Below are 22,995 nucleotides of genomic sequence, written 5' to 3' on the forward strand. Positions count from 1 at the left end.
TTGCTACCAGGCTACTTTGGGGATGGGGTTTAGGTTGTTGAGCTTGTGACTATTCCTATCACATTCTTAAATAGGTCTTCTGGCTAAACTTGAAAGAAGGGGTTAGTGCCATAATTTTTAATTTCAGAGCAAGTGCGCATGTGGGTTGCTAGCATGTCTGCATATGTGATATTATTTCTGGCTTTGTAGGCTGGGTTAGTTTAACCAATGCTATTTCTATATTAAGTTGCCTCTAATTCAGCCTTGGTTATAAATGTAGCTGTTTAGATTGTACTTTTCCAACGGATGCTGATTCAGTCTCACCTTGGGGTTAATACTATCGGTGTCTTTCCTGTGTGAAATCAGTTTAGAACTGCATCCCTGATTCAGTTCTCTCCCCCGTCACCGCTTCACTAAGTTACCAGGGGTAAACGTCTGATTCAACAGCCCATCAATAAGAAACTTAATTGTAACTTGTGTTACAGAGTTGTTGTAAAGATTGAGGTAAAGGGTTCATCAAGCACTTCGAACATTTAGAAGTGATAAATATGAAAGGACGTTCGTTATGTGTAGTGGACTGGATTAGGAATGGGAAGTTCTCACTCTAAGGCAGAGGGCATCTTCAAGCTTGGGTTATTCCCCCTGGCTGCGTAGGGAGGCAGGACTAAAACTTCCATTTATTGTCCTACTGTTGGGTGCTTGTGGTTTCAATTTTGATTCCTGCCTTGCATAGGGAGAGCAGCTTCAATTTGTTCTTAATATTTAATTACTAAACTAAACTGTCTTCTTCAGTCTACTTTTCTTATCTCTCCTTTAAAGTTAATGTTTTGGGTTTTTTGACATTTTCTTTGTGCCCTACTCTGTCGAATTCCCCCCCTCCCCCGCCCCACCATGCTAATTGCTGTAATGGAGAAAACCCAAGGAGCTTCACAGATGGCTTCGTGCTGTCCTTGTAGCAGCAGGGAGCAAACTTGCCTTAGGGCAAAGCCAGGATGGCGTAAAGAGGAACTGGAACCTCAGAAGGGGCAGAAACAGAAGTGGTAAACTGTGCATCATAAATAAAGCGCAAAAAAAAAATGATGGTGACAAAAGTCTCCCCCCCCCCCCCCCAAGAAGAGAAGAAGAAGAGTTTGGATTTATATTCCTCCTTTCTCTCTTGTAGGAGACTCAAAGGGGCTGACAATCTCCTTTCCCTTCTCCCCTCACAACAAACAAACAAACAACAGTCAGTTTGGCCCACTGGGGCAACGATGGCGAGCCTGCTCCCTAAAAACTATCTTCCACCCAGATGAATATCCAGGAAGCCCCAGGGGTAATGTACAAGTGCTCCTCCCCTACCTTAGGGTTGGAGTTGACTGACCAATTTACTCTGCTGAAGGGCAACCCTCTTGTCTATGGAATCCTTTGGGGCTTATTTAGAGGGCAGTGAGGGAGGAATTCCTTCGTCTCCATGCAACTGCTCCCTCCATCAGTGTCACCAGCCCATATGTAGATCTCTTTAGTCCCCATTGGAAAGATCTGGTCTGGAGGAAGGTATGCCAGCCCATGGGGATCAGGCTGCTAAGTATTGACTCACTAAAGCTGCCAGGAAGGCTTCCTTCTCAGGCACCTACCCTGGTAATCTGAAAGACAACATAACCATTTCCTTTTATTCTGACGATGTTGGGGGTGCGGGTGTCAGGTGAATCCCCAGAGGATGAGGAAAACAAACCCAAACAGCCCCTCATGCTTTTTAATGGGGAAGAGATTCAATCCCTCCTGTCCAAAGTAATCATAACCCCAGTCCTGTCTGTGGAACCTGATATAACAAGGGCATAAAGTAGGACAAATGCGTAAAGGGTCTAAGGGATTTTTCTTCAGCCTTTTTCTGAATACTTTAAGAGACTCTTTAAGGCAGAATGGGAAAAGCCGATGTCCAAAGACAATATCCCAACCTTAAGAAAAAGCTGTACAGACTGGAAAACCAGATTATAGTCATGCTGAAACTACTACTAGTAGATGCTGCTGAAGCTGCCTTAACCCACAACAGTTATGTCACCCATGGAACACCTCCCCACCATAACAGCAGTAGAGCCAATTCCATCTTAGCAAAGAATATAGTACATTCTGTCTCCTTCCTATCCCCAAGGGTAACAGAGAATGGAGGGCCATACTTGTTTCAAAGTTCGTAAATCACTTTTTAATTTCAAAAAGGTTCCATATGGAATTGCTCAAGTTCATAACAGAAACCTGAACACCCAGCGTTTTCATCACATCGATAGATATTCAAGAAGCATACCTGCACATCCACATTTCTCAGGGCATTGATGGTACCCCCAGTTTGCACACCATAACCAGCGCTATGAATTCTGAGCTCTTCCAGTTGCTTTAATGGCTCTTGCCTGTTGCCAGGGCATATAAATCCACCTGTATCTGAAGGACATTTTGATCTGTTCCCCTTCCAGAGAGAAGAAAGTAAGAGAAACATCTGTTATTACTTAGATGTGGAAGATCAAGGGTATCTGATCAACTGGGACAAGAGTCATCAGTCCCTCTCTCAGAGGCTCCAACACCTAGGGGTGAGGATTATACACACACAAAGAGACATGCTGTTCCTTCCCAGCAAAATATAAGCAATGGCCAAGAGAGTACAGACAGTCAGAGCAGAAAAACGTATTGCCCTAATCCATCCTCAGGGTTCTATTCTCATTTGTCCAGACTTAGTGGGGCTTGTTTGCACACTTGGCCACTACTGTGATTCCTGCAACCACACCCACCAGACACTGTCCAGAAAATTTCCCTTCTATTAAACAGACAGATCAGAAGGAGCATGCTGCAGTAGACAAGTCCAATTCACTTGCTTCGAGAACCTCATACAGATTTTTACAGACACCAGTCTGATGGGATGGGGAGCCTCACTCCACACCATGCCAGCCCAGTGATCCTGGTCCAAGCAGGAACAGAGGCTGAATATCAACATCCTAGAGCTTTGGACCATCCGGCACACCCTCAATCAAATCCACAAGTCATACACAGATTCTCAACCTGGAGACTGAACATTGTGCTTCTAGCACTCTCCAAAGCCACTTTCGAACCACTATGAGAAGTATATCTGAAGCGGCTGTGGATGAAGGTGCGCCTTTTAACAGTGGTCACAATTGACCAGGAGGGTTTCTGTGCTGGCAGGAATGGTTTGTGTTTTTTTTAATTTGGACAGTGTAGGTCTTTATACCCATCATTCATGCTGAAGATTAACCTGTGTTTCTCAGAAAGCAAGAGATCAATTTACCATCTTTTGTCCTAGTCCTAAATACGTCCTGGTATATGTTGGATCTTCAGCAAGCTCTTGGGATCTATATGGTGGTGCTCAGAACACCTTGGTAAGATGGACTTTTTATTCATATCTTCAATTCATATCTGATAAAAGAAAAAGGAGAAGAGTTTGGATTTATACCCCCCCCCCTTTCTCCTATAAGGAGATTCAAAGGAGATTCCTCTTTTTCTCCCCACAGCAGATCCCTTGTGAGGTAGATGGGTCTGAGAAAGTTATGAAGAACTGTAACTAGCCCAAGCTCACATAGCAGGAATGTAGAAGTGGGAAAACAAATCTGGTTCACCAGATAAGGAGCAGGGAATCAAATCTGGTTCACCAGATTAGAGTCCTCCTGCTCTTAACCACTACACCAAGCTGACAAAAGATATCTAAGGCAGCAGTAAACGACATCATTAGACAGCACAAGCATACGAATCTGGTGATATTACCATTCCACCAGGCATCCACACACACTTTGGTGAGGAGTGCAGCCACAAATACAGCATTTGACTGTCAGCTGTTGTTTGAAGAAATCTGTGGAGCTGCCACATGATCATCCATTTCAACTTTCGTCAACCACTATAAAATATACTCTGTGTCTTTAGTAGATGAGCCTGCAGCAAGTAGTGGAGGAAAAATATTTCCTGCCCTGTTCAGTAAAGATGCTGTCTTGGACATCCCAAGCTTGAAGATGTCTTACACCTCTCAGAGTGAGATCCGAACCTTGGATACTCACCATGAAGGTTCCTTCTTTTCTGAAGTAAGGAGGACATCTTGGCCACCCAAAGAGTAAAGATAACCTGGAGAGTTTTTAGATAAATGTAGACCAGACAACAACAGTGGGAAAATTTATCTCCTTAATATGGTGATATGCAAAACGGTGCAGCGTATAACAGGAATCAGTTCACTTTACTCCATATATACTTGCTGCATATATACTTGTCTGATAACGTGTTTTTCCCCCTTCTGTTCTAATTGTTTAACTTGTTCTAAGTTACTCTGTAGTTTTTCACTATCCACTATTGCTCACAAAGGGGGACAAGAAATTGAATTTTTAGTCCTGCCTTCCTAAGCAGCCAGTGGGAATAAACCGCTTGAAGATGCCCTCCTTATCTCAGAGCAGAAGCAACCTTCATGGTGAATATCCATGTCCCCCTCAGTGATGAACTTCACTGTGATCTTGCCTGTGTCTTTTAGCCTAATCTGACTTATAGTGTCATTGCACTTAAATATTGAAAAGTCTAGGAATTCCTTGGTTTCTTGAAGGGAGGGCAGGGTACTAACACTTTAAATTATCATATCGGCTTTAGTATGAATAGGAACTACCAACTTTTGACTGTTGGTGGTTTGACTATTTGCTGTTGATTGTTTCATTTTTCTGACCTATATTATCTGCTTAGCGTTGTGGTGTTGAAGGAGTAGCCATGAAGGATGTATAGATCGTTGACAGTTTTCCATCTGAATTAACTAACACTAGCAGTTTACCTCATTCATTGCTTCTCTGGGACTGTTTCCTGTTTCTGGGAGAAATTCTGTAATTGAGGAAGGCACAAGTTGGGCATTCCAGTTTGTCCGGTAACTTGAGCATTTAATTTAAGCTAGCAATTAGTCATTTGTCTGGTTGCCTGTAATAAATACAGTGGCCTCCAGCAGTCCTACAAATCCACATTGCAATTATGAAGACTGCGCAAGGTATTCTTTTAGCAGAGTATTTTGTACTTCCTTGGAAAGTGGCTTCAAAGCTGTCTTTACAAAAATAATTTCAAATGTTTCGTGAAGAAAGTGTCTGGGTGGTGATGGGTTAATGTAACAGGTGTTTACCAGCCATCCCCAAACCTTTTGGTTTACAGAGCAGCTGCTGCAGGCTTTCATCAATCAGAGTTTACTTCATCAGATGCGTGAACCCACTGACAAAGCTTATGCTAAAATAAATTGTATTCGCTTTTAAGGTGTCACAGAACTTCTGTCCTGTTTGCTGTTATAGATGGCTATAAACGTGGAATTAGTAGCTTAAGGTATACAGTATCTGGACTAACTACATCTACACTCAGCATAACTTCTATCATTCCATCAAGGACAGTTCTTGATAATTTTTTTCGTTCTTAGAGGCCCCTTCCGCACGGAGGCGGAAGGGGTTGGGTCGGCGTAATGAACGCCAACCCGACGACGCTGGGACCGTCCACATGGATGGTCCCAGAACCGGCTGGGATGATGGCGCCGCAGAGCGCCGTCGCCCGGCCGACCCGCCTCTTCCCCGTCCTTCCCCACTCAACACGTCGCTGCCGTCGCCCTGCTGGCCTCCGTAGACCCGCCCACGCTGCCCTCTGACTTCCAGGGGTCGGAGGACAGCGAGGGAGGGCCTTCGGAGGCCAGCAGGGTGATGACGGCGACAAAGTGAGTGGGGAAGGACGGGGACAACAGCGCATTCCGTTCGCACCACGCCGCCGGGAATGCGCTGTATTCCAAAAACCTCCCTCCAGGAGGGAGGTTTTTGGAGGCGGCCTGAGGCCGCCCTGGGGGAGGGGAAAGGGAGCCAGGTTGGCCCTTCTGCGTTTTGGCAGCGCCGCCTGTGCGAACGGCTCCCTGGGGATGGCTTTTTTGCCGTCCCCAGGGCGTCGTTATTGGCCTGTGTGGAAAAGGCCAGAGCGAGGTTCATATTTTAGCCTTCAGGATTTTATATATTAATGACCATACATTCTAGTTATTATTGCCACAAAACTTAATCCTAAACTCTTCAGTTTCTTATAATTTTATTAAATCTATGACAAAAAATACTGCAGTATGTAAATAACCCTACTTGTTATCATCACAACATGCACCTGACCTCTAACCTTTTTCTGGTCTCTTTGTTATTTCACATAATTTCATTGTTGCTTTAAAAAGCTTAACTGAATATTGAAGGGAGTTTGGAAAGCAATGAGAAATGATACATCACATTAAAAAAAAGAAATGGTTCATCTTCCACCACTAGCACAGAAAGAAATATTGATAAGAGCTTCATGCACATGCATTTTTGACATACAACCACCGTTCTAATGTAGAATGATAAATACGCTTTGTGCTTCTGTAAATTAACTAGAGGTACTGATAAAATAATTTCTAGAAATACTAGGCATCACAGTGCAATTGCTAAGTGTCTGGTGACCTGATGCCTGACTTTTGTTGAGCCCTGATCCGGGAAATATATATTTTTCTGCTAATGGCACAACTAAAATCACTTTGCAAAATGGTTCAGGGTTGACATTAAAGAATCTAATTGTAATTTTTGGTTCTTTAATCAAGCCTATATGTGTTCTGATTTTTTTTAGGTTGATTTAATGATAAGCAGGCCCTGTGGTTTGTAAGCGAGATGTAACAGTTATTATTGAAAATATTTGTCCTCACAGCTTTGGAGTTCTTGATCCAGTATTGTAACTGGCTTTTCAAGTTGCTACAGTAGCTTGGGATATTTGGTACCAACCCTCCATCTGGTGAGAAGATTGCTCTCTTCCTTTTTATTTGGATCTGTAATTTCTGCCTCTGTGGTCAATACTAGAACACTGCTTTGCTTTTTGAGTTGACGGGAGCACAATACACTGGTTTTTATCTACAGTGGTTTTCTTGTCTTCTGGACACAATTGTAATACTGTGTTTACTTATAAAATGTTAACACTGCGCTGTTATGGTCTCCTGGATTGGCTGAAAAAACCCCTTTCCCATTCTGTTCTTCTGCCAAGTTCTGACAAGTATGGTATGTTTAAGGCATTTTTGAAATATGCTTCACAACTTTGGAATTCTGTTTGGGCAATTTGCTGTTGTTGAAAACTTTAGCAACTTGGGTTGGCTTTTGGTAGTGTAGGGGCAAGGAGTATAAGGTGAAACCATATGTTGCTGCTTAGATATTTTATTGTTTGTATCTCTCAGGATCAATTGGGGAGTATGTGGAACTTTTTTCTGTGTCTGTGTTCTGATGCTGAGTATGAAAGGCATTGTCACAGAAAATTGTGGAAACATGATTCAGCGTTAAGTAAATTAGTGCTATTTTCTAAATATAATGAGTTGGATCTTTTTTACTTGCAGAAGACATTTCTGCCTACAGGAAGATTGATTTCTGTGATTCCCCTGTCTAGCTACAGACCCTGTCTTTCCCTCTTGCTGTTCGTGGGTGTTCACTGATCAGAGGGTACAGTGGACTGCAGTGGGAGAGGGGGAAGTGCCCGTCACCTTGTAGAGCTCTTCTTACCACTGGTAGGATTCATCCCAATTAATATTGATTGTTCTCAGAGTTGAAGTTGAGGAATATGTAGTACTAGGTCATAACCTGGGTTTCCTGCATCTTCTCTAACATTGTATATGTGAAAAGGATTCCAGAGACCTTTTCCTTGTCTTAAAATACTCCAGGGTTTATGCTTTCAATAGGGTAACTGTAAAGACTTTTAAAATGACTTTTGCAGTTAATTTTTCACAACTGTAAAAATAGCCACGTTTGCTGTTACTCGTTGCAAATGCCTGCTTAATTCTAAGCATTCTTGGTGAGAAGTATACCGTTTAGAGATCTTCTCAGCTTTTAGCTATTCAACTTTATTTTCTTTTAGCTGACTGAACAATCTTTGTTTGTTCATAGGAATATATTGAATAAGGAGCCTTTCTTTGTACATTATTGTGCGTGCAGTACCACTACTACGTTGCTGTTAGTGCAAACTTTGATTTCCTATTTTCTGGAGAAAGAATGAAGAGTGATTTGTGGGGAAAAAGTTGTTTCTCGTTCAAAATAAAAACACATGCAGTTCTATTTTCCTTGGAATAAAGATGAACATGCCAATTCTTCAATCTGTGTTTGTTATTAATATTGGGTGCTTTTTCCCCTGGGTTTTTTTTTTGGTGACTTTTAGTACTAATATTTAGATTTTGAAAAACTTTCTCCTAAAAATTGATTTTTAAAACCCAAATTCTTGTTTTACCATATGTTGTCTTGACCATTAGGATTTATTTGTTTACTTATTGTGTCTTGACACATTTCTGTGCTGCCTTTCCAAACCAGTAGGTTCTTCGAGATGCTGAACACCAAATGTTTAACATTTGAACATTCAAAAATATTTAAATATACAATAATATACCGTAATACAAACACATAAACATGTGTATCACCAAAAATCAGGGTGATCAGCTTATGTATTCCCAAGGGGGCTATATACTTCAAAATTTAAACTGTCTACCTTTCTCTAGAATGGACAGGCTCTACCGTAAAGGTGCAGATAGAGAATTGAGTGGCTGGGCGAGCATTAGTAGAATTGCCATCATTTGGCAGTAAAGGATTCAGATATTTGGGGCGTATGCAGTAGAGCAGGAGCCTGGGCTTCTTGAAGAATTTCTGTGGCAGTCTGAAGACATAAACAGACAATGAAATGCGCTTACGGATCATTGCTTCATTTTGTGAGTCTGAGCAAAATAAATTACAGCACGTCAGGCCTGTGATTTGCCAGTTGGTAATTCCTTATCTTGGTTGTTTGCTTGAGCATTTTAAATGGTAAATACACTTTTGTAATACAATGCAGACCTTTTTGTGGCACATGACATTGCCTGAGGCTTGTTAAAAACCTAGCAAAGGTGAAGGGCCCCGCCCCTATAGAAAAGCAGCATTGTCAATTTATTTGTAAGATTAAATATGGAATATTTCTTCTACTAAGGATACTGTATATTCCTGCAACGAAAAAAAAAAGCACCCTGCCACATTTCATGTTGGATGTGAGAATAGTGACATCTAGTCCTAAACAGACTTTCCTGGTTGTTGTTGTTGTTGTTGTTGATTATTATTGTTGTTGTTGTTGTTGTTGATTATTGTTGTTGTTGTTGTTATTATTATTATTATTAATTAAACTTTTATACTGCCCACCCTGGATGGGCTCCGAGCAGTGTACAACAGAAACAACATAATATAACCTAACAACTAGAGCACTCTCATAATTTAAATATAAATACAATATAAATATAGGCTCTACACATTAAAACACAGCATACAAAATATAAAATAGCGTCCAGACGATCTAAAAAGCCCCTCTTGAGAGGAAGACGGAAAGGCTCATAAATGTAATAAGGACTGCAGACGTTAAAAGAGGGAGAGAAGGGGTGCCATCAGCGGCCAGCTTCTCCAAAGGCCCGGTGGAACAGTTTGTCTTACAGGCCCTGCGGAACTCACCAAGATCCCGCAGGGCCCGAACAGTTGGAGGGAGAGTGTTCCACCAGGAATGGGCCAGGGCTGTAAAGGCCCTGGCCCTAGTGGAGGCCAGCCGCATCATGGAAGGGCCGGGGACCACAGAAGATTGCCTTCCTTATCCCTCCCTGCAACAGTCACCTTGTGTGCTGAGAGTTCGGAGAGAACTGTGATTATGCCAGAGTCACACAGCAGGCTTCGTGGGGAAGAGCAGGGAATCAAACTCAATTCAGCCATTTAGAGTCCATAGATCTGACCCACTATACCACACTGGCTCCAATACAAAGTAGTACCTTTGAATCAGTGAAGGGATGAGTGTAATAGCAGCTGAATGCTGAGATTAGGAAGCAAATGGGTATTTTTGTTAGTTCATCATTCCCCTTTTAGTATAATTTTGGGACTTTGATGGAAATTACTTTTCAGCTGTTTATTTGAAGCTGGGTGCGTCCAGTATGCATGTTCCCTTTTGAATAGTTAGTGGCCACATATTGGATGGGTAACTTGAAGAATGTTGTATCACTTACTATAAATAATTTAGTCTGGCATGTTACAGGTGGTAAAACATTATGATTTTACTGTTGTTACTTTGTCTTCGTTTTGGTGAAATCTAGCATATTTGCCTCTTTGGTTCCAACTTTTTTGTGGGTGTGCAGTTGAGTATTTTTTTTCAGACCTGCTACAGTTTCAATACTAGATACAGTCCCCTTTTAAAAAGTGTTTTTATCAATATATCCGGTTCATGTCTGACTAGGGTGCTACGGTGTTTGCAGATAGTTGACTTATTAATCTAATTGATCTGCTTACTCAAGCACATCCTTAGCCATTGTAAGTTTCCTTTAAACATTTACTTATTTATTATAGACTGGAGTGGTAGACAGAACTGTGGAATCTTCTGTAGGGATGTCCAGGATCCATGACACAGAAAATCCAGGGTGGTTCCCTCTAGAAGTGGAACTGCAGTTTGTTCCTGGATTTTCTGGGTCACAGGAGACATTTTGGATACCCTTGGAAGCACACAGAGAAGAATGAAACCTATTTTGCTGGATGGTTTGCTATTTCAGCAATTAAGTAACTGACCTGATTGCCGAAAATGGTCTCACGTTGGCACTTTCCAGAATGGCACCTGAGAAGTGGCTGACGCTGAACTGAGATGTGAATAATTCAAAAGCCACGTAAGCTTTCAGAAGCGGAAACCTGAAATTGTTTGAATAATTCTTTATTGCATATGTCCTAATGTTAAGAGGTCTGTTTCAGTGCCCGGTGTGTGCAGTTGTGCCAAAGAATTAGATGGGTGGGTGCATTCAAACCTCTGCTTAGCCACAAAACTCTGACAATCTTACAGTGAATCTCTAAGATCTTGGCTGCACTGGTATAACTTTAGTGTAACTGGTATCCTACACATTCCCGGCAGCAAAATTGAAAGAGAAGTCAGTATTTGGATTGAGCCCACAACACCAGTGAAATTACCAGCCTGGTACAGTCTAATGATGCCCCCATATTCGCTATGCCTGTGAGGCGTATAGGGCAATAATGTTACCTTGCCTTACCACACAAGCAAGACATCTCCTGGAAGCTACTAACTCACCCCAGTAAGTTTGCCGTTATAAATCCCTGTAGTGAAGACAGCAGGAGCCTGTAACTATACCTCCAATATTTCTGAAGATGGAAGTTTAAATCCTTTTCTACCACATGCTGGCTGCAATTTGGAGAGAAAATGCAGGGATGGAAGGATGATCATTTGGAGTACATCATCCGGTTAGCCTCACTTGGGAAGGAAGGTGCATGAATAGCCTGCTGACCCACAACTCATTGTCTCAGGAAGGGAACAGTGGGAAAGGAAGGGAGATAGGACAGGATTGTACACTTGCAGGGTATATATATCCCTGTGACCTCTGGTATTTTGGTGGGATGGAGCATTGTAAGAGGAAGGAGTGTTTCAAGTCCTGCTGTGAAGAATGCTGTCTTTTGATCGCCTGCTGGGTAACAATAGGAGAGCAACAAGAAAGATAGCAAAAGAAAAGATCCCGTCCTATAGGGCTGTGCTGTTGTGAACACATCCAACAGAACAGCAGACACACTATGGTGCAATTGTAATTCCTCCTTCATCTGCCACTACCATGAAAGCAGCTATATATGTCAAGGGAGTAAATTTCATTGAACTCTGGGTAAAACTGGAATTTCTGGGTAAAACTGCTCAGGATTTCTAACATATAAAGTCTGAATATTCAGGAAATAGTTTCAGATTTCTGTTAAAACATTTATCCCTTTTACATTCCAACCCTGTCAAGGGAGCATCCAATTTTGGGACAGCATAGGTTTAGCATGCATGAGATCTCAAATTCAAGTTATCTCGTAAAGAGGGTTAGCAGATACTCCCAAGCACATTTGAGCAAGTGCAGCGTCAAAGCCAATCATGCCATTTAGGTCAGCTTATCCTCTTTGAAGCATTTGTTGCTGCTTTGGTGCCTGCTAGTTTGCTTCTTGACAACTTCCCTTCTTTGCGGCTGACATTGAACTTGTTCCCTTGTTTGTCCTACAAGTTATTTCATGTTTTTCTTGGTCACCTTTCATAATCTTTCCCCTGTATTTGATCTCTTTTCTCGGTCCTTCTTCCATACCTGTGCCACTTCTCTACCTAAAGTGAGCTAAAGACCTTGGGAAATGGGGTGGGCAGGCGGCTCCTTGCTCTGCTGAGGAGGGCATGTTTTAGCTAGGGCAGTGGTGGCGAACCTTTGGCACTCCAGATGTTATGGACTACAATTCCCATCAACCCCTACAATTGGCCATGCTGGCAAGGGCTGATGGGAATTGTAGTCCATAACATCTGGAGTGCCAAAGGTTCGCCACCACGGAGCTAGGGTGTTTCCCACTGGCTACTCAGGGAGACAGAACTAAAACTTCTACTTCCTGTCTCTCCAGTAGGAACTCATGGCTCAAATTTCTTCCTGCCTTGCATAGGGGAAGCAGCCAAGATAGCTCTCTGCAGCCTCTATTCAGCCCTTTTCCTTTGTTTTCCCCCTGCACTTTGCCTAATGATCTTGTGTCTGATCTCCTTTGCTCTTTCTGTGCCTTCACTTTCCCTCTCCCTTCACACTTGATAACTGAAGATGCTACAGAGTGGAAAAGATGGAATGGAAACTCTTATCTCTTGTAGGATGCAGACTGAGGCTGCTAGCCTCATCACAGCAGGGAGCCTTCACAGCTCAAAGCAGCTTGGACAATGTCAGGGGAGAGGAGGGAAGCCTCAGGTGCCAAAACAGCTGAATGTGCCACAGGAAAAAGGCACAAGGGCTTTTTCTACAGAAAGGGCCCTGCTGGCTACCAGTTTGGCCCAGAATGGCAACAGTGTCAGACCTTATTCCCTGGAAAGGAATTTCTTGAACTGGATGTTGGGGATGGAAGCCTCCAGGGGTTATGTACCTTCATCCTGCCCCCCACCTCGTTCCATTGAAATCATAGATAGGAGGGCCTCAAGGGAACAGCTGCATCACTTCCAGATACCTTCACCTCTGGCCTCATATAGCGGTTTCCATTACTCCCCTCAAGGTCTTTCAATCACACTCCTATCAATCATTCTGGGTTCTAAGAGAGTCAGACCACCCCAGACAGAGGAAAACCCCAGACAGTAGCTGACCAAGACAGCCAAGAAGGCTTCATCTCAAGTGCCTACCCTGGTCATTTCCCAAGAAATGTGATGGATGCCTTCTTCCATCTCAAATAATGAAAAGGAGGAAGAAGAATTCTCCTTCAGGATAACTCAACCACAGCAGAACAGCCTGCTAGATTGTTTAACAAGGAAGACTATCAGTCATTTTTTTTTGGTTAAGACCATCATGCCGTTGGATCGTGATCTGGTTGAGGAGTCCAAAGAAGGCAGATCCAGATCGAATGGATCCAAGGAGTTATTTCCAAAGTGTCAGCACTAGACATAAGAGCAGCGGCCATGTCAGCCCTCTTTTCTATTGCTGTCATTGTCTGGACCTGGAAACTAAGTTCATCTCTAGTGATAATAAAAGAGCTGCAGAAAGAGCAAATCGTGTCCTTAAGATTGTTTCCTTCCTGGCAGACACACCCCTAAACAGTATGAACTTTGCAACCTGCTCCGTGGCAGGTACTGCCAGACATACACTGTGGCATGGTAAGCAGACCTTCACTGCAAATAAGTAGTGATGGCCTACCCTTTTCAAGGTGGCAGGCTATTTGGGGGCACACTAGAAAAAATACTGGTGGTGTCCAAAGACAAGAAAAAAGCCATGTCTACAAAAAGATGACTGGAGACCTTTATATCAAACCTCCTTTTGTTCCTACCACACACTTCCATGATCCAGTCTTGACCAGAGGAGAGCACTATGGCCAAATAGCAGTGGCTTCTTTTGCAGGGGTTTGCTCTTCAACAAGTCTCTTCAGTCCCAATCCCACTGATTCACCAAGATGGATTGGTCCCACAGACAAGGAAAGCAATGTCACCAGCCAGCACTGGTTGGGGAAGATTGCAACTATTCCAGGGTCAGTGGCTACAGTCACAGCTGCACCATTGGATACACACAGCTCATTCAATTCAGTTATGCTATAGAATTTTCCAGTTCCCCCTCCCCCCACTGATTTTTTTAATCTCACCCAGATCTCTCACAAAGGAAAAACATGAGAACCTTATCCACCATAAAACAGCTATTAATGGTAAGAGCCATAGAACCAGTTCCTCTATGCCAGAGACGATCAGAAATCTACTTCATATTTTCCATGGTTCCCAAGAAAAATGGGAATTGGTAAGCCATACTAGATCTAAAATATGCCAACAGGTTTAGTCACCAAAGCTCTCATTCCAGGAGCATTTATAACTTTCATCAGTCTCATGGAAGCATACCTACCCATCCTGATTTATGTGGGCCATCATAGGTTTCTCAGATGTTCTTACCAAAATCAGCATTTCATATCCCCGCCCTTCCAATTGGCCTTGGCTTCTTGAGTGTTCTCCAAGGCACTAGTGACACTAGTGGCCTTGTGTGTAGATCCATCAAAACAGACTTTCCAACTGATCACGAACAGATTCAGTGTTCCAAAGGTGGATCTTTTCACCTCAGACTTCACTCATTGCCTACCACAATTCTTTTCCAGATACTATCATCCACAGGTACAGCAAGTACCAGTAGATGCCCTAACATCTGTGTGACCACAGGAACTACTGTATGCATTTGCTTCCCAACCAGTTATCCAAAAATCACTGCGTGGGTATGCCAGGAACTGACCCTGTTTATTTGTGGCTCTAGAATGGCCTTGCAAACCCTGGTTCCCACTTCTAGTGAAACTTTCAGTGCAAGCGTGTTGGTGTATTCCTGTGAGCCAGGATATGTTACAGCAACGTCCATCCTGAAACCCAGATCCAGAGTGGCTTCATATGACTGCATGGCTCCTGAAAAGAATGGGTTACTAGAGCTTGGTTACACCCCAGAAATGGCTTAAATCAACGTAGCTTCCAGGAAGCTTTCCACCCAATGAATATACAACTCTTTCTGGAAGGCCTTTGTGAAATTGTATCAATGCAGGAAAGTTGAGCCATTAAGCTTGGAGCTGGTACCATTATTAGCCTGCCTCCAGAACAGGTTCCAGGAACGTCTGAAAAACTTCCACATTATGTCATCAGATGGCAGCCATATAACGACCATAGTTCCACAGGTAGAAGGAGTTCCTTTGACTAAACATCTTTAAGTTCTCTCATTCCTCAAAAGGGTAGCTCAAACCAACCCTCCAGTATTCTTTTGATTCCCCTCATGGAGATTGTATGTGGTTCTCTCTGTTCCCACCAAGGCTTCTTTTGGAGCATTAAGAGAGGTTCCTCTTAAGTGGCTTCATATTAAAGCCTGGAACATGCTAGATTTGAGAAAGACTCTTAGGATATACATCCACCATACAGAGTCCATCAGGAAGCAGACTATTTAATTCATTTCCTTGGCTTCCCCAAATAAGGGAAACATGTCTAGATCATCCATAAATTACAACATAAAACCGTATATTTCACAGGCCTATAAATCCAGTAACCTTCCTGTCCCTAGAGGTATCACTGCATGTTCTGTAAGAAATGTTTTTGATCATCAGGGATCAGTTGAAGAGAGATACGAGGTGGCCATGTGATCTTCCAACTTTTGTGAAGCACTGCAAGATAAACTTTTATCTTTGGGTGCTGAGTTCGGTAGCATGTTCGTAGATTATATGGAATTCCTATCCAAAGATTGAGGGATGCCACTTTTGGAAGTCCCCAGCTACAAGAAACCCCCTCCTCAGATTGAGGATGGAACTTTGGAAACTTACTTTGAGGGTTCCTTCTGCTCTGAGGTAAAGAGGGCATCTTGCCCACTGGAAGAGTGAAGAAGCAGTGATGGATGTGATAAGAACCTGACATTTCTTCAGAAACTAGAAGAATGACAAGAATAAGACTGGACAGCTGCACTTGCACATATGGAAAGTGAAAAGTCTGCATTCATCTTTTCCCTCTGCAACCGTTATTTTTTGCTACTGTCACCTTAATACCCTTCTTGCTTCGACAACATTGTTTAACCTGTTCCTGTCCTAAGTTCTTAGTTTTTCCCGTCCTTGGAAACTGAGCTACAAGTTCCTGCCTAGAAGACAGGAAGTGGAAGCTTTAGTTCTGCCTCCCTGAGCAGTCAGTGGGAAACAACCCATCTAAAAGATGCTATCCTTACCTCATAGCAAAAGGAGTCCTCACAGTAAGGATCCAGTTTGTCACCTTGCAATGTCAAGGTAATAGATGACCGAGCTCATAGTTTGGCTGCTTTTGTTTATGAGGTGCACGTTTGTACTTTCAGTCAGATGTGCATTTAGGGAAACTCAACCTTAAAGCACTTGTTTGCTCGGTGGCAGGAGGGTGGAAAGGGAACACCTGTTTTCCTTCTCACTCCACTTTTGCCAACAGAAAAAGTGGTGGAGGTCCTTTTTGCTCCTTTCTTCTGACTCCCTGTGTTCTTTCTGGTATGCATAGATATTTAGTCTTGGATAATCATCCGTGGTAAGTTGTTGGTTTTAGTTGGCAAGGGAAGGCTGTATGTTACGTCAAATTTTCAATTTTGTGACTGAAATATTTCTTTAACAAGCATGCTGAGTTTTGCTGGAACAGTTCAAGCACATTTCTTGCAGCCTTTTACTGCCTGGGAAGATAATTGAAAGCCTCTGGTCATGCACCCCACAGTCTTTGGCACCATAAAGTGTATCTGCTCAAAATCAGGGGAGCAGTTGTGAAATTCAGGGTTGTCTCATTGCACATGCAGCAATGCTTGAAGATTTCAACAGCCCAGAGAACCCCAGATTCAAACCGCACAAAAGGGCATGCTTCTGTGTTTACTATTTGATTACAATGTAAGAAACAGAAAACAGTTTTAATCATTTAATGTTTCTTGTCAACTGCAATGCAGTAAACAATTAACAACTTAAATCATTAACGGTTTCTTGTCTCTTTGCTGTACAAAAGAATATTTTGACCAGTTAACGGGGGCAAAACTTGATAGTTACTAAGTTGCGCATATGTGTGTGTGTGTTTGTGTTTGTCTGGCAATGTCTGAATACACTGTATTGTACTAATTATGAATCTTGACATGCATGTAATACTTGAACTTCCATCAAATACTTTTGCAGCCAATTCATTATTTCACATAGAATACATATATAGTTAAAACAACTAGATGTATGACATTTTGTTCTAACTGAAATTGCTTTTTTTAATAGGTAAAAGCGCTGAAAGAGAAGATTGAATCAGAAAAAGGGAAAGATGCTTTTCCTGTAGCGGGCCAAAAATTAATATATGCAGGTAAAGTGCTTTCATGTGAAGATTATTTTTTATTGGTTGTGGTGGGTTTTCCGGGCTGTGTGGCCGTGGTCTGGTGGATCTTGCTCCTAACGTTTCGTGAGCACTACAAAGTAATGTTTAACCAAGTAAATGTTATGACGCTTGTATCACTGGTAAAGTTCTCCCTGTATGTACTGTGTAAAATTCCTCTTCTGATGAACTAGGAAAGCATCTTAAGAATGACACTGGCTCTGTTAGAATTATGCTGCAGCAGAACTTATTAGAGATGCTGCTTGATTAACTTGTAAGCATAGAGAGAATTCCTTTGAACGTAGTAGAATTTTCAAGGGAGCATGCATAAGATTGAGCTACTCCTTCATCACTAATGTTTGCTGTAATATTACAGAAAAGGAAGGTACAGCTACCGTACATACTCGTGCATAAGTCGAGGTTTTCAGCCTATTTTTTAGGTTGAAACATGCCCCCCTCGACTTATATGCGGGTCCCACTTACTGGTAATTCTTGTGTGGTGTTCCCCCTGTCCTTTCTTCGCTCGGTCCTGCCTTCTTCTCTGCCGCCCCTCTTTCAGCCACTTTCTGTGCTTAGTTTTCTGCTTCGCTCTCTCCTGCCGGTTGGCAGGCCCCCTCACTAACTCACCCTTTTTTTCCTTTCCCCAACAGGCTGTAAGACTTGGTTCAGAGAAGCTGCCTGTTGGGCAGCCTGTCTCTATGGTTTTCTTAAAAGGGCAATGCTGCAAAGATTGCTTAAGCAACCTTTGGAGCATTACCCTTTTAAGAAAACCACAGAGACAGGCTGCCCAATAGGCAGCTTCTCTGAAACTAAATCTTTCAGTCTGCTGAGGGAAAGAAAAAAATGGATGAGTTAGTGACTGCTTTCTCTGCTTCGCTGTCTCCTGCCTTCTTCTCTGCCGCCCCCTTTCAGCCACTTTCTGTGCCTCGTTCTCCTCTGCCTTTTCCTCCACCACCTCCCATCCCGTTCACCCTCCATGGCCCCTAGCTTATTCCCTCTCCCCAGACCCACCTCACCCCTCCTTAAAAAGCCTCCCAAAGGCTCCTGGGTGCTCCTTTCCCCCAACTGCTGCTCCTTTGCCTGCTCCAGCCCCCCCCCACCTCCCCATGGCGGGGCTTTCCACCCCCCCCAATCTCGACTTATAATGCTGAGTCAATAAGGTTTCCCAGTTCTTCAAAGGCAGCAAAGTGGAGTGCCTCCAACTTATACTGTGGATGGAAACTATACATGAATATATATGGTAAGTCTAATATCTATTTTACATGCAGCGTGGAACTTGGCAGAAATACATCTTACCAAGTACTTTAATTTTTGAAAAAGTACTGGTTATTAAACTAAGTAAATCCATATTTCTTTTCTTACTTTCCTATTTCTAGCCCATAAAGTAAGGAAATTGTCAAAAATTAGACAACTTTTGAAGAATTAATTCCCAATGGATTCAACTAGAGCAGGGGTAGGGAACCTGCGGCTCTCCAGATGTTCAGGAACTACAATTCCCATCAGCCTCTGTCAGCATGGCCAATTGGCCATGCTGGTAGGGGCTGATGGGAGTTGTAGTTCCTGAACATCTGGAGAGCCGCAGGTTCCCTACCCCTGAACTAGAGATACACAATTTCTAGAATTTTTGAAGCCATTGGGAGCGGAACCGTTTTCCTTCTGTTAAAAAACAGAAATTTTGGGAGAAAAGTGAAATATATGCAGTGTTTTCTCATCAAACCTAAACCTCTTTTACTGATTTTACAGCATAATATACATAATATATAACATAAAACCATACTAATTGGTGTATTTATTGAACCCACATATATAAATATCAGTTTTCTTTAAGAAATTGCAGATCTAACCTGTACTTCAGAAAATTTCAAATTGCTGTGCCGTATAATTTCAGCTATTGTAAGTTTTGCCATCTAAGAGAAGAAATATAAAACTGGAAAGTAGAAATCAAATTCTGTAGTTGAACTGAAGAATATTATTTGTGCTGAAACATAGTGATACAGCCATAATATGTAGGGTTACCAGCGTATTTAGGCTAAAGTGACACTTTATAACTTTGAAAGTACTAATCTTTTTAGTGCATTATCATTAAACAGTCTGAAATTATTCACATTTAAACTAGTATATTTGTGAAAAATATGTTTTACATGTTGATATTTTATGTAAACAGTACTATTAACTAGGTATTTATAGCTTGCTGAGCAACTGTTTTGACAGTCAACATGCCTGAGGTATTTTGCTTATTTGTATGTTAATAGCAGAGTTGGCCAAATTTGGTGACTGGAGCTGTGAACAGGGCGAACAGATCTTTCTACAAACTTGAAAATGACTCCAGGTTTGCAGAAAAATGTGAAATTAAAAAAATACATTAGGGATTTTAAAAACTCAGAAACGATAGAAGGAGCACCTATACCTTTAAGCAGCAGATTACCTCAGTGGCTGTGTGAGGCAACCATTTCAAGGCTTGGTTCTGTCAGTAAAAGCAAGGGGGGAGTTCCTTCAAGGCCTGTTTTGTTTTTTGAGGGAGGATTCATTGGGGCCAGGCCTGGCTAGGATTACCTGCTCCAAGTTGGGAAATTCCTGGAGATTTTTTTGAGTCTGAGGAGGCAGGGTTCAACAATTATATTCTCCAGGGAGGACATATCTGCAGTGGTAATTCTGGGAGGTTTTGAAAGAGGTTGCCAACTTGGAAGCAACCTGGAAGCAACCTCTGGGTGATTTGATGTCATCCGACTTTCATTACTCAACTAGGCCTGGCTGTTTGCTACTGTTCAACAGCAGCCATCTTATGAAACCCAATGTGGTGTAACCGTTAGAGCTTCAGAGTAGAGTTCAGAAGACCCAGGTTTGAATTCCCATCTTGCTGTGGAAGCTCAGTGGGTGATTTTTGACCAGTCACAAACTTTTGTCTTTGCCTACCTTACAGTGTTGTTGTGCAGATAAAGAGGAAGAGAGGAGAATAATGTAACCTGCTTTGGCCCCCACTGTGGAGGAAGGCAGGGTATAAATGCAGCGAATAAATAATAAATATAGTTGAAGACAGGAACCAGATAAAAGATAGGTCAGTTGATGGCTGAGAAGAAGAGAATGAGACAGGGAAAGGGGAGAGAGGATATGGTTGTTGCCAGAAGGGTAGAAAGAAGAAATAGTTCTGGAGGTAGAATGGAGGGAAAAGTGGGATGCCACCCTGGAAGTCCCTGCCATCTAAGTGGGCCACACTTCCCCTAGTAGAGCAGAGGTGGGGCGGAGCTTAAGACTAAAGGGAAAGATAAAAACTGGTTGTTTGTTGGATGGGAAAGTAATAAGGTTATCTACTTCAGGTTAAGGAATACCGGAAGATTGTGTGGAGAACCTGGGAAGGAGTTTGAGAATGGAAGGGACCTCAGAGGGGCATAATGCCATAGACTTCACCCTCTAAGGCAGGGGTGGCCAACCTATGGCACTCCAGATGTTCATGGACTACAATTCCCATCAGCCCCTGCCAGCATGGCCAATTTCCTTCATGGAGGCTAGGGTTGTCAACCTCTAGCTGGAAATCACCTAGAATTACACCTGCACTCCAGATGACAGAGGTCAGTTTCCCCGGAGAAAAAGACTGATTTGGAGGTCACTTTTCTCCCTGAGTTTGTCCTCCTCCATCTTCACATATCCAGGAATTTCCCAACCTGGAGCTGGCAGTCCTAAGGAGGAAGGGGGCTGACCTCTATAGTTAAGAAATCTGTTGTGATTCTAGGAGATGTCCAGGCCTCACCCAGAGGTTGGCAACTGTAAGAGGAGAGAAGGGAGTAGGAAAAGGGCACTGAGCTTTCAGGAAAGGGAAAGGAGAAATAGTGTGGGAGGGGGAAAAGGAGATGCCTCCCATAAATCCTTGCAGGTTCCCACTTGTTATTTATAATGTTCAAGTAGTCCATATGTCTTATCTTGAAGTTCATTTATCTATTCATCTCTGTGGTTTATGAATGTAGTTAATTCTACTTATTTCATACAGCTCCCAAGAATTGCCTCACATTTTATCTGCTATTTGGGTTTTTTCCTGTGGCTATGATTCATGCCCCATGATTTTGTTTGCTCTTGGAAGCTAAGCAGGGTCGGCCCTGGTTAGTGTTTGGATGGAAATCCAGGGTAGGCCATGGCAAACCTCCTCTATTAGTCTCTTGCCTTGAAAACCTTCCTGGATCCCCGTAACTCAGATGTGACTTGAGGGAAAGAAAGGAAAGTTTTGTATACTGGAATAATTCCTGACTATGCACTAGATTCCTAGGAATCCTTGGTTGGCTGGATCTACCCTAAATCACAAGTTTATTTAGGAATGTATGTTCATGAATCATAATTGCTGGAGAAAAGTTTTGTGTATGTAGCATCAGGGCTTCCACAAGTATGAAGCAGCTCTTGGTCACATGGAAATGATTCCTACTTTGATGGTTCTCATGCCGCGGGCTAAATTTATCTGGTGAACTTGTATGTTTTTGCCAGCCTCTATATATCTTATAGCTGACTTCATTTACTTAGATATGGCACCTGTTTTCTAATACTGTTCCTTTGATAGATTGTAGTGTGGTTAAAATGTTTCAGAGAAATGGGAATTTTAAACAAGCTTTAGGTGACATTAAAGGTGATGTTTCAGAGTGAATGCTCAGCAGGTAACTGCGGTAAAGTAGTTGAATGAACGTAGTACTTAATACGTACGAATTCTACTGTGATTTAGTTTGCAGATGATTAATGATGTCCAGAAATTGAGAAGCGTGGTGTCAGACTTCCACGGTGTTTTGAAGGCTACTTGTGTTTGTTGCTGCCACATGGTTTTAACTGCTTGTAATTGACAATTGCATGGTTCTTAGTCATTTGTTCCTATCCTTAGATAATGTGCGCAGATTGTAATACACAGTTATATTGATGCTTACTATTACAGTTAAAACCAAATGTCTGTCTAATTTTCTAGGTAAAATACTTAATGATGATATTGCTCTTAAAGAATACAAGATCGATGAGAAGAACTTTGTGGTGGTTATGGTGACAAAAGTAAGTTATTGTTCATGTATTTTTGCCTTGTGTAATTGTGTGTCTGTATGTTAAGTGCCATTTTGTTTCTGACATCGTGACCCTATGAATTAATGTCCTCCAAATTTCCTTTTGTCATTACTTTTGTGGGAGATCACAGGAAGGCCAAGTTGTGTGGTTAATATCTTTTAAAAAGACAAAACCAGATTTACAGTTTCTGGAAGCAAGGGCATTCAAGCATTGGCTGAAAAATTTATTTGCAATAGAAGCTATTGGGTTCCTCTGTTAAAATCTGATTCATATTCTGTCCCATGGAGGAAATAAATGGAAACGAGACTCCCAACCACTGGCTTTTAGCAGTATGATTTGGAGGAAGATCAGCAATACACTCCGAGGTGAGCAATACACTCTATAACGTGGACTTTTTAAGCACTACAAAGAGGGGTCGTAGGGTATACTTCTCCTCATTCTTAGGATTGTCTTACCCAATGGTGCACTTAACACATTTAGATTTTTAAACTGTTCCTCAATACATGATCGTATTTATGCTTGCAAGATTAAACTCTATCCCTTCTCAAACTGAATGCAAAGGACTGCGTACTCAGTACCTTGAAACTGATGTACCTTGATCTTGTACTACTGGTCGCTGACTGTAAATAAAATGACTTGACATGACTTGACTGCCTACTCAGGTCGACTTTGTGTCTGTGCTTCAGT

General features: G+C 42.2%; 1 protein-coding gene across 2 annotated transcripts in view; it reads left to right on the plus strand.

Annotated features, from left to right (window-relative positions):
* RAD23B (RAD23 homolog B, nucleotide excision repair protein) overlaps window positions 1–22,995 on the plus strand; it is a 45,828-nt gene that overhangs the window by 4,715 nt on the left and 18,118 nt on the right. For both annotated transcript variants that reach the window (XM_048503314.1, XM_048503315.1), the window contains exons 2-3: window positions 17,196–17,277; window positions 22,220–22,299. In XM_048503314.1, the coding sequence (XP_048359271.1) occupies window positions 17,196–17,277; window positions 22,220–22,299 (162 nt within the window). The remainder of the gene's footprint in view (window positions 1–17,195; window positions 17,278–22,219; window positions 22,300–22,995) is intronic.

The sequence above is a fragment of the Sphaerodactylus townsendi genome, linkage group LG07 (genome assembly GCF_021028975.2).
Source record: "Sphaerodactylus townsendi isolate TG3544 linkage group LG07, MPM_Stown_v2.3, whole genome shotgun sequence".
NCBI classification, from domain to species: Eukaryota; Metazoa; Chordata; class Lepidosauria; order Squamata; family Sphaerodactylidae; genus Sphaerodactylus; species Sphaerodactylus townsendi.